Source organism: Heterocephalus glaber, unplaced genomic scaffold (assembly GCF_053883595.1).
Source record: "Heterocephalus glaber isolate CG9 unplaced genomic scaffold, H.glaber_assembly_v1.0 deba00001444, whole genome shotgun sequence".
NCBI classification, from domain to species: domain Eukaryota; kingdom Metazoa; phylum Chordata; class Mammalia; order Rodentia; family Bathyergidae; genus Heterocephalus; species Heterocephalus glaber.
In genome coordinates, this window is record NW_028258297.1 from 9159237 (window position 1) to 9170705 (window position 11469).

At 45.9% G+C, this 11469-nt stretch overlaps 1 protein-coding gene across 1 annotated transcript in view; it reads right to left on the reverse strand.

Annotated features, from left to right (window-relative positions):
• Positions 1–9240: 9240 nt before the first annotated feature.
• The window catches only part of LOC101722862 (uncharacterized), a 48517-nt gene continuing 46288 nt past the window's right edge, over positions 9241–11469 (reverse strand). Inside the window, exons 13-16 of the mRNA XM_087214216.1 lie at positions 11066–11219; positions 10067–10334; positions 9722–9840; positions 9241–9467 (exon numbers count right to left, since the gene is read on the reverse strand). Coding sequence (XP_087070342.1) covers positions 9378–9467; positions 9722–9840; positions 10067–10334; positions 11066–11219 — 631 coding nt within the window. The 3' untranslated portion in view covers positions 9241–9377. The remainder of the gene's footprint in view (positions 9468–9721; positions 9841–10066; positions 10335–11065; positions 11220–11469) is intronic.

Sequence of the window (11469 nt, forward strand, 5' to 3'; positions counted from 1 at the left end):
ATGGTGAGTGGTCATTGGGGTAAATCTAGGAATGGGGTGGAAGTGTCCCAGACCCTGGGGTTGAGGTGAGGGGAGGTGATGGGAACCTCGAGGTGCAGAGAAGGAGACAGTAAGGCAGCTATAAGTGCTGGCTGTGTCCTGGGGATGATCAGAGTAGCTGACAGCTTAGCTAAGATGTCTCGCCCTAAAAGGGGAACAGGATGGATGGGGCTGACTAAAATTGAGTGTGGGAAAAGGTGTTGGCCCAATTGACATGAGATTGGAGAAGTTTTTAAAGGTCTGGAGACTTTGCCATCAATACCCACAACAGCAGTTGGGGCTAAAAAGACCAGTCCTTGGAAAGAAGGAAAGGTAGACTAGCTGGTAGCCATATCAACCAGAAATGGGGTGGACTTACCCTTCACCACAAGAATTACCCAGAGTTCAGTGTCTAAGATGGTCCACAGGGCCTCTGTGGCCTTCAGATGGTGTCAGTCCTTGGTAGCCAGGCCAAGAAGATCTGGGAAGGAGCCAGTCAGTGACCCCTGGGGTTGTGACCCAGAGGCAGTTGCCAGTTCTGGGCAGTCTGACTTTCAGTGGTGACTGGAAGGTCACGGTTTGGGTCATGGTTTGGGAGGGATCATGGTTTGGGAGGGAAGGTCATGATTTGGGAGGGATCCCAGGCTGTGGGCATTCCCTAGCCCAGTGACCATTCTGGCAGCATCTGGAGCATGATTCTGGAGGGATGGTTCAAGTTGAGGGCACCTTTGATTCCTTTGTGGTCAACTCAGTGGTTGACTTTGGGGGGTTTCTTACAGTGGAGGCTAGCATCTGCAGCTCAGAAATATGCTGCTTTTGAGTACTTTCATCTTTATTATTGAATACCTTGGAGGCCAAATTGATTAGATCTTGCTGTGAGGTTTGAGGGCCAATCTCTAGCATTTGTAGTTTTTTAGGAATCTCTGGGGCAGGCTGAGTAATGAAGTGCATCTTAAGGATAAGTTGTCCCTCTGTGTTTCTGGGTCGAATCCTGTATATTGTCTAAGGGAAATGGCCAGGGGGGGCATAAATTGGGCTGGATTTTCATCTCTGGCCTGAGTGGTCTCTTTGAGCTTATCAAAATTAACTCCCTTATGGGCTGCCCTGCGAAGCCCTTCTACTAGGTAGTCAAGCATGCAGTCTTGGTTGGCTATGTTTCCTGATCCTGGCTTTAGTTCCAGTTTGGGTCCTGGCAGGGGACAGCCACAATGCCCACTGGAAGGGTGGCCTGAGTAAGGTGGCACTCATCCCCATAAGATTGGGCCAGGGAGATTACTCATTCTCATTCATCTGTGGAGAGTATGATGGTCCGGATAATATTTAAATAAGCCTAGGTAAAGTCGTATGACTGAGTTAGGTATTGGAACTCTTGGATATATTGGGTAGTGTCTGAAGAGGAGCCTAGATGCTGGTTAATTTGGGAAAAGTCTATCAGAGAGAAAGGAACATGAACCCTGACTATTCCTTCTGCCCTGGCCATCTCTTGGAGTGGGAACTGAGGGGTGGGGGATAAGAGTTTGGAGTCAAACCAAGGGGTGAGGGGTGAGTGGCCAATCTGTAATCCAGACTGGGTGTGAAGTGGGTGGGGTAGGACTTGGTACAGCATATGCAGGGGGGTTAAAATCAATGGGCAGTGTCAGATATATAGGAGGCTCAGCAGGGAGCAGGCTGGGAAGAGCAGCAGAGAGCTCAGGGAAAGGGAGGGAAGTGGCTCTGTCCATTATAGTAGCTGGAGCTTCTGGGGGAGGGGGCCACCGCAGTGCCTGCAGCCTGTGCAGGAGGGGCAGGAAGTGCCAGGGGAGAGTGAGGTCAATAGGATCTGTTGTTAGGGAAGAGTCTGTGTCAGATGGGACCAGAGAGAGTACAGATGACAGCAAGGAAAGAAGAAGGATCTGGGAAGAATCACAGGAAGAACATAGGGTAGGAAGACTATGGAGTGTAAAGAACACCTGAACATAGAGTACTTCAGATCATTTGGCCATTTTTCAGCAATAATTATCTAAGTCTTGCAAGATGGAAAAATCAAAGGTGCCATTTTCTGGCCATCAAGAGCCATTATCAAGTTTAGATTGTGGCCAGGCAGTATTACAAAAATAACTAGGTATTTGGGCTTCAGATAAGGGTACAGATGGAGTGGTTTCAGGTTTTTCAGGAGACGGTCTAGGGGAGAGGAGGTGGGAATAGGGGGAGGGAGATTCCCCATGGAGAGCAGAGAGAGATAAGGAGGGCAGCAACCAGGTCTACAGTGGGAGTCCCCAACTGAGATACAGGGCTGTAATGGGATGTAGGTGGGTGGTCAGGCAGATGTCTCAAGTTGGCCAGCCACCAAGGGAGGATAGTCTCTCCTTGGAAGTGTTCCGTGACTAGCGCTGGATGTAAGGAACACAGCAGAATGGGTCTCTCTGTCTCAATGGGTTAGGGGTTAAAGAGAGAAGGGTCCTGATGGCTGAAGGTCTAAAAAGAGAACAGTCCAGGAGGGTGAAGGGAAGTGGAAGGAGGAGGTGCTGTGGGGTGGCTGGCACAGGGGAATGAAATCAGACAGGAGGATAAAAGGGAAGTTTTTCACCAGGTCTGAAGTGGTCTGAGGCACCTGGCAGGGACTGTCTGAAGTGCAGTCTAAGGCACAGTCTAAGGAATGGCTTCTACCAAGTGGTCTCGTCAAAGGCTTGAAATAGAGATGGAAGTCCTCCAAGGAGGGCTACCCTATCCCAAGTCATTTTGGCACCAAATGTAATACAGATGGAGAGTAGAGAAACCACCTGGTCTGTCAAACCAAGCAGCTTTATTCAGTGCAAACAGGTGGACTGGCTCAGTAGAACCAATGTAGAATGGAGGGAGAGCACAGACTTAGGTAGAATAGTGGTTGCTAGGTCATTGCCAGGCATTGGTGAGAAGATTCCTTGCCTCGAGGAGTCTGGGGGCAAAGATAGTGTGGTCTGTGATACTTGCAGATGTTTCCTGGAATGGACAGCTGGGACGTGATGGCCTTTCCCCCATCAGTGTCAAGTTTCCTGCCAGGGCAAGCTGGGGCAGGGTAGTGGTGGCCAGGCTGTGCCATGTCCTCGGGCATGACAGTTTTGATAAGGAATTCCTGAAGTATGTAGATTGCTTTGGAAAGTACTGATATTTTATGACTTTCCCTTTGTGTTTTCTTTAATTTCAGCAATTTTGTAACTTTCTATATCTAGGTCTTTCATCTCTGTGGTTAAATTTACTTCTAGATGTTTTATTTTTATTTATTTTATTTTATTTTTTGAGACATGGTCTCACTATGTAGTTCAGGCTGGCCTTGAACTCAATATGTAGCCTAGCCTGACCTTGAACTCACTACAATCTTCCTGCCTCAGCCTCCTGAGTACTGAGATAACAGCACTTGCAGCACATCTGGTTTTTTTTTTTTTTTTTTGGTACCGGGGATCGAACTCGGGTCCTTGTGCTTGTGAGGCAGGCAGCGAAACCACTGAGCTAAATCCCCGGCCCTCACACCTGGTTTTATTCTTTTAAATTCTCTTGCAAATGGGAGTCTTTTCTTAATTTCCTTCTTAGACGTTCACCCTTAGTGTGTAGAAATATAACTGATTTTGTTACTGGAGTTTTGGATCTGCCTGGTGAGCCAATGACCTGTGCTGTATCTGCATTGTGTAGGGAGAGTTTCTGTTCTGGGATCCTCCAGGGGAGGATTTTTGAGGATATCCACACAAAGGAATCAGAGCCAGCCAGCAGCAGGCTTAGTAAGCATGCCTATCAAGGGACAAGCTCAGCAGATGCTCAAGGAGGGACACCGGGCAGAGCCAGAGGTGGTGATTGCCTGCTATAAGTGTCATGCACTTGGAGAGATCCAACGTGCAGCTGGGTGAAGGGCCAGGTGCCCCAGGACCTGGTTGGATTCTCGTTTGTTTTCCTAGTGTAGGTGGAGTGGATGAGGTTTGGGCTATCAGGATTTTTTCCACTCAAAAATGAGGCTCTATCTCTCCATTGGGAGGTATTTTTGAACTAATATATATGGTCTTGGCCAGAACGGAGGTGGGGTTGAAGCCCACCACGGGGGTCAGAACAACAATGTAAATGAGGCTTAGTTTGGTACAATGAGGTCTAATGAGGTCATGCATGGATCTACGGCTTGCATGACTGTGCAGGGTGCAGATCCAGAAGGTTACTGAGCCCCTCTGGGGAAGTTCAGAGCTACCCAAGTTGCAAGGTTTCTCCCTAATCCTAGCTCCAGCTCTGACTTAGCTAACTGCCTACTCTATCAATTTGTGTGTTGATTGGATTTAATAATTTTTATTGCTATTTTAAGTATAATACATTGAACCCTTGACTTACAAACTCAATCAGTTCCCAAAGGCTGGCTGTAACTCAAGTTGGTTGTAAATCAATACAGCTGAGAACTGAATGTTTACTTGCATCCACCTTATAGATAACAAGAGGCAGATGAATCTTCCATTAACCTAATTAACCCAAGTTGTTTGTATGTCAGGCTGTTCATAACCTGAGAGTCCACTATATCTCTCCCCTTTCCATTTTTAGGTGATTGTTGTTATTATAGATAAAGTGGTTTTATATACTCATTTTCTATTTAGTTCTGTTGTTTACAATAATTTTTATTTTTATTTTTTTTAGGTACTGGGGATCGAACTTGGGTCCTTGTGCTTTCGCAGCAGGCAGCAAAACCACTGAGCTAAATTCCCGGCCCTACAATAATTTTTTAAAAATTAGTGTGTTGCAGATTTGGAATGTATAAAATGGCCAACAACAAAAACAACAGAAGAAAGTTTTTATCTTTTCTGTTATTTATGTAATTATGAAATTTCTTTAGTATATTATTATTCATTACAACTCTAGGACCAAAAAAAAGAACTCTATGATGATCTTGAGTAAATGATGATAGGTGACATCCCTGTCATGTTCTTTATTTATTTATTTTTTTTGGTACCAGGGATCGAACTCAGGTCCTTGAGCTTGCGCAGCAGGTGGCGAAACCACTGAGCTAAATTCCCGGCCCTGTCATGCCCTTAATTTAATTAAAATGGTTTTAATATTTTTCCATTTATAATATTTACTGCTACCTTTGTCATAAAAGTCTTTTCCCATTTCCCTAGTTTTTACTGATATTTTGCTTAATATATTAATGATGACTGCCTCCTGTGAAGTTCTTTTTTAGCCTCTATTGATATGGTCATATGGTTTTTCTTCTTTATTATGTTGTGGGATGTATTATATTAATCAATTTCTTGACATAGAACTAGACTTACATTTTTTGAATAAACTTAATCATAATATATTATCTGTTTAGTACCTTGTTAACTCTATTCTTAAATATTTTATTTATGTTTGCATCTACATTCATGAGATTTAATTATGAAATTTAGTATCTTTTTGTTATCATCTTTAGCATGTTTTGTTTTGTTTTGTTTTGGAACCGGGCATTGAACTCTGGACCTTGTGCTTGTGAGGCAGGCGCTGGAACCACCAAGCTAAATCCCTGGCCCTAGCAGGTTTTTGTATTATAGTATCTCTTCACAACATGAATTGGGGGAATTTTCCATATTTTTCTATAAGTTGTAATCTTTTATTAACACAAATTTTATATTCTTTAAAGTTTGATAGAAAGATTGTGAATACATTATTTGGTCACATCACTTTTACTTTTTTTTAAAGTTTAGATCTTTATAGACTCCTCCGTGGTACTAGATCTATACATGTCTTCTATTTCTTCATGGGTCAATTTTGGTAATTTCTGTTTATCTAGGAACTTATTCGTTTCCTCATAGTTTTCAGATTTGTTTCCTTAAATAAACATGTAACATTCTCTTTTAATTCATTCATTGTTTCCTGTTTCAGGGTTATATTTATTTTTTCATATCTTACCTTGTAAGTTTTTGCTGTCATTTTTTTCTTTTATTAGATTCTTTCTGGGTCTATCTACTGTTACTATTCTCCCCCCAGGGGACACATTTTTAATTCTTCCTTTGTACCATTTAATTTTTTCTGATAAATTTTTGACTTCTGGTTTCTTTATCTAGTTTTGAATGAAAAATAACTTTTTAAAAAAAATAGCTTTCGCTGTGTCCTGTAGATTTGGAATTAAAATTATATCAATTAGGACACATTTGGCTACAAATAGCAGAATACCTGTCAGTCAGCTTTCTTGTTGCTGGGACAAAATACCTAACACCTACAATTTAAAGAGGAGAGGTTTAATTTGCCTCCTGGTTTCTGAGGATTCAGTCCATGGTCAGCTGGCTCCCAGGCAGAAGCATCATGGTTGAAGGGACCGGTGGAGCAGGGCTGTTCAACCCATGGCAACCAGGAAGCAGAGAGCAGGGGGACAGGGACCATGTGTAGTGCCCAAGCTCACTCTTCCATGACCCGCCCAGGCACACCAGAGGCATGCTTTACTCAGTTCTCAAGCCAATCAAGTTGACAGTGAAGATTAACCATCCCAACAGCCAAGGAAGAGTAACTTGGATAATGCAGACATTTATTATTCACTTAACAGGACTGGAAGTAGATATATTTCTAAGGTAGATGTTTCCATGGGTTAACAATGTCATCAGGGACTCACTTTTTCTAGCATTTTGCCTCATCCGCAGTAGCGCCTTGGCTTTTTATCTATCCTCATGCTCATGGTTGCAACAAGGCTGCCACAGTTCTAGACACCACGTGCTTTATCTCACTTATAAGCAGGAAAAACAAAGGAGGAGAAAATGGGATTCATTTCTCCCTGCCTGAAATGTCTTTTTAAAAAACTCAGAATGTTCTATTAACATTTTCTTACTTTGATTGTTTATAATTGGGTCACATGGCCACTCCTAATTTTGAGAGATAAGACGTACTTGACAGCTGGGCGTGGTGGCATGTGCCTGTAACCCCAGCACTCAGGAGGTGAGGCAGGAGGATCGCCACCAGTTTGAGGCCAATCTGGGCTACACAGTGAGTTCAAAGCCAGCCTTAACTACAAAGCGAGACCTTGTCTTAAAAAAAAAAACGTGCCTGGCAAGGGGAACAGGATTACATGATTAAGCAAATCATGACTGATCCCCTGGGCTTCCAACATTGTCACTCTAGCTACTAGAGACTAGAGATTCCAAATAGTTTTCCCTTTGTGTATTTGACTTCTGTTTTTGGTGCATACAAGTTTGTGACTGTTAGATCATATTCTTCAGTTTCTGCTTTATATCATTACATTAAGTTCCTCTGTTTTTTGAGATGGGATCTCCATACATAGTTTGGGGATGGTCTTGAATTCACTATGTAACCCAGGCTGGTTTCAAACTCTTGGCAATATTCTCCTGCCTTAGCATCCCAAATGCTGGGATTATAAACTTGTGCCCACAATGCTTGGCTACATTAAATCCCTCTTTAACTTGCTTTAAACTCAACCTGTGTCAAATTGTACTTTTTTTCTTTCTATAGCAAAACATTTATGGTACATTTTAGGCATACATAATGATAACACTCATCGTAGGGAATTTGCACCTGTACATGATACATCCTGCTTCTTTTTTCCCATTCCCCTCACCCCTCAAGCCCCCTCCCCTTCCTATGTACAGAAGCTTTGTTTCCATTTTTTCCTTCTATTTTTTTCTTGTCCCTTCCTTCCTTTCTCCCTCCATCCTCCCTTGTTCCCCTTCCCATCTGAACATTTTCTTCCTATTTCCCAATATCTATTACACATTTTAGTCCTTATTTCCACGTTTAGTTTCTCACACCAAAGAAACAATGCAGTATTTAAACATGTGTCAAATTTATTTCACTTAAGAGTATGGTCTCAAGGTCCATCCATTTAGCTATAAATGTCTGAAGCTCATCCTTTTTATGGCAGAGTAGTCCTCCACTGTACAACCCCCCTCCCCCCAAACATTTTCTTTATCCATTCCTCAGTTGTTGAGTGTTTGGGCTGTTTCTAAGATTTAGCTATTACAAACTGTGCTGCTATAAACATGGGTTGCACTCTTTCTTTCTTTGTTTCGTTGTTCCTTTTTCTTTTGTTTTTGAGACAGAGTCTTACATTGTTGCTACATTACCCAGACTGGGCTCAAACTTTCCATCCTCCTTATAGGCGTGTGCCACCACACCCCACTTAATATTGGAACTCTTGCTTCTTAAATTTTAAAATTTCCTGATCTCTTTTTTATCCCTGTATTTTCAACCTTTCTTTTCCTTCTTTGTCTTCTCCCTCCCTCCCTCCCTCCCTCTCTTCCTTTCTCAGTGTTTCTTGTAAACATCATGGAAGAATTTCTTCCGTTCACATTTAGTGTGATACTCTTGACTTTCCTCTCTGATCATTATTTACTAGCTTGTTTCCTTCCTGCTTCCCTTTTCTCCACTCGGGTGGTGCACAGTGGCAGCAGCCAAGACAGAGGTTCTGTCTGGGTCAGCGTCCAGATGCAGGGGTGGGTGGTGGGACCTGACCAGCTCAGCAGCATAGCTGGGGCACCTTCCTGGCTCTGAGGCCCCAAATCTAGGCCTCCATCTTTCCTGGGGATTCAGTGAGCTGCCCAACAGTTTTACATTGATTTTTTGTTTTATTTTATTAGCAGAAATTGGTGCTTGTTGTTTCAACTAAGAACTCTGAATAATGGAATTCCAAGTTTATAGGTATTTTAGTTTTTTGTTTTTCAATCAATTCTACAGGGCATCTCTCCTCCATCGAGTTTCATGTGGACAGTAGTACAATGAAAGCATCTGTCATTGCAGGCAGAAGGACAATGAGAACATTTCCCAAACTTTGGGGCCCACGTGTAGCCTAGTAACCAACATGTCAAGATGTCAAAACACAGATTTTCCCAGGAACACAAGCTTGCACTGCTTGTTTGCCCTTCACAGCCAAGAATAAGTTGGCACAGGTCACCCTTGGATCCATCCTGTCCCCTACCATAAAGGCATCCCCCAGGCTCCAGTGTACCCACTGTCTCTCACGGAGTGCGCTTCCGTACATTTCCTTCTGCACTTACTCAAATCTTGGTAAATGTTTAATCGCCCTCCATAGGCCACCAAGCCCCGCATTTTACTCTTGTTTAGATGCATACTAGAGACCAAGAAGAGACAGAGGACGGCTGGAGCACAAAATAATCCAGCGATTCCACACTTGACAGGGAATTCTCCCACAAACGTCTTTCCAGGTTCCGTAGAAGTCTTTTATTCTCATTTTTATAAGAAGAGCTGATTCCTCCCTTAGAAAGTAACCCAGGTTTTGTGAACTTTAAAGTTATCTTTATTGTTTTAATTAGAAAATTACAAATTCATTTATAAAAAAATGAACATAGAATAAATGAAAGAGGTAAGAAAGGCTTTCTGGACATGGAAAAGGCCCAGGCTTGGGATGGAGGCCAGGTGTGTGTGGTATCCCGGGGCGGTCATCTGGGGTCCCTTGATGACACTGGGGGTGAGGTGGGTCCAAGCTGCAAATTTCTGAAGTCATTTGTTAAGTCATCCACACCCCAGGACTAGAGAGAGAGAGAGAGAGAGAGATTAGGATGTGCCCATGGGAGAGAAACTGCAGGGAGAAGGGAGGGGGCGACAGTGATGTACTAAAGGGCCAGGAGGCCTTGAAAGAAACAGAGGAAAGGGAGAGGAGGAACTGGGGGTCCCTGGTGGGAGAGGAGAGGGTGTGGGGGAAGCAAGAGGAGAGGAGGGAGCTGAAGGAGGGGAGCCGGGAGGGGACTAAGGAGGGGCCTGTGAGGTGGGGGCAGGGCCTCACCCTCAGGATCTGCTGGAGGCGCCTTTTTAGGCAGCTGCTGTAGTATTCCAGCTTGGCCCAGGGCGGCTCAAAGGGCCCTGGCTGGTGGTCCACAAAGTTGTCCCAGCAGTAAGCAAACTCTGAGAGGGAAAGGGGAAGCCAGGAAGAACTGCACCCGGGCAGGGCCCTCTCCCTCCCTCCTTCCCCTCCCTGGGCGTCGTTCACTGCCCTGAATGTCTTCCAGGGAGTGTCAAACCTTGGGCCTCAGCTGGGCCACCGTACTTCTTTTCTGCCCAGCTCTCCTCTGTCCACCTGTCACCCCCAGTCCCACCCTGTGGCCTCTCCTCACCGGTCCCTCCTTCCTACCTGGGTGGCCCATGACAGCAACTGGGACCTGGGCCCTGCACAGGCGCTGCAGCCCCTCCTGGTAGCTCCTCTTCCAGTGAAAGAACAGCCGGGCGGTGAAGATCTGCAGGCGCAGGTGCGGGTGGGCTCTTTTAAAGGAAACCAGTTCCTGGGCGCAGTGTGGGCAGGGGCTCCATGTGAGGAAACAGGTGACTTGGTAGCTCTGGTCTTGGCCCAGGTCCATGGAACAGATCCTTTTAATAAAGCGGCTTTCTGCGTGGTAACCCTTCTGGAGGGGTCCCAGACAGAGAGGAAAGGTTAGAAGGCAGTGGCCACGGGTCCCGTGGCTGGGGTAGGGCTGTGGGTGAGGGGCTGTGTCCTGCAGACACTCTAGTGTGGGACCCTCACCCAGCATAGGAAGAAGCTCCTTCCTGCCTCCGCTCACTCATCCACCGACTCTGCATCCCCAAAGCTCCCACGGCTTTTGTTTTTTTGCTTTTTGAGACAGGGTCTACGTATTTCAGGCTGGTCTTGAATTCACTATGTAGCCCAGGGTGTCCCAAGGCTTTGGACAAGGATTCCAGTGTGCACAGACAGGGTGGGCTCAGCCAGACCCCACCTCCAGGGCGCAGTGCTCTGTGACCATGATGTGGGACACTTGGCTTCCAAGGGCTGCCCAAAGGTGTTTGAACCAGCTGGGCACAGTGGTGCATGCCTGTAATCCCAGCATGTAAGAGGCTGAGGCAGGAGGATCTCCACAGTTCAAGGCTATTGAGAGTGAGAAGGGGAGGGGGAGGGAAGGCTGGCAGACATGAACTTCTCCAGGAGGGCAGGAAGAGTGCTGGGCAGAAGGGCAGAGCCTCTGCTAGGTCCTACAGCTGCAGGCTGGAACCCAGCAGAGGTCCAGAAGAAGGAGGCATTCAAGTGGCAATTGAGGACGCCTTGCATGACACCAATTATCCCTGCACACCAGGTGCGTGGCTGAGTCCCGCCTGCCTCACGCCCAGAGCCTGTTCGCACCTTGGTCCGAAGGCAGCCTTTGGTCAGCGGGTCGCCGTTGGCCTCTTGCAGCTGGTAGCACAGGTATGTCACCCTGCGGCGGTAGGGCTTTGGGGCCTTGTATGCGTTGTTAAACTGGACTCGGAATGTCTCTTCTTTTAGAGTCATCTCCCTTCTGCGTAACAAGGAGAAAACTGAGATGCAGTGTCCTCCTGAGCCCCCTGGGGTTGCGGTCTGCTCACCCTCTGGCCCTACCCTGTGGGGCCTTCCCCAGCCCCTGGAAGGTGAGAGGCCCCTGGGGAGGGAGAAGAGCAGGGGCTTCCGGGAGCAGCAGGAAGAGCTGAGTTCTTTCCCACCTGTGCTTCCTCCTGCGCACCCAGCTGGCCGAGCACCCCTGCAGCTCAGGGGACACACTGCCCGTGCCA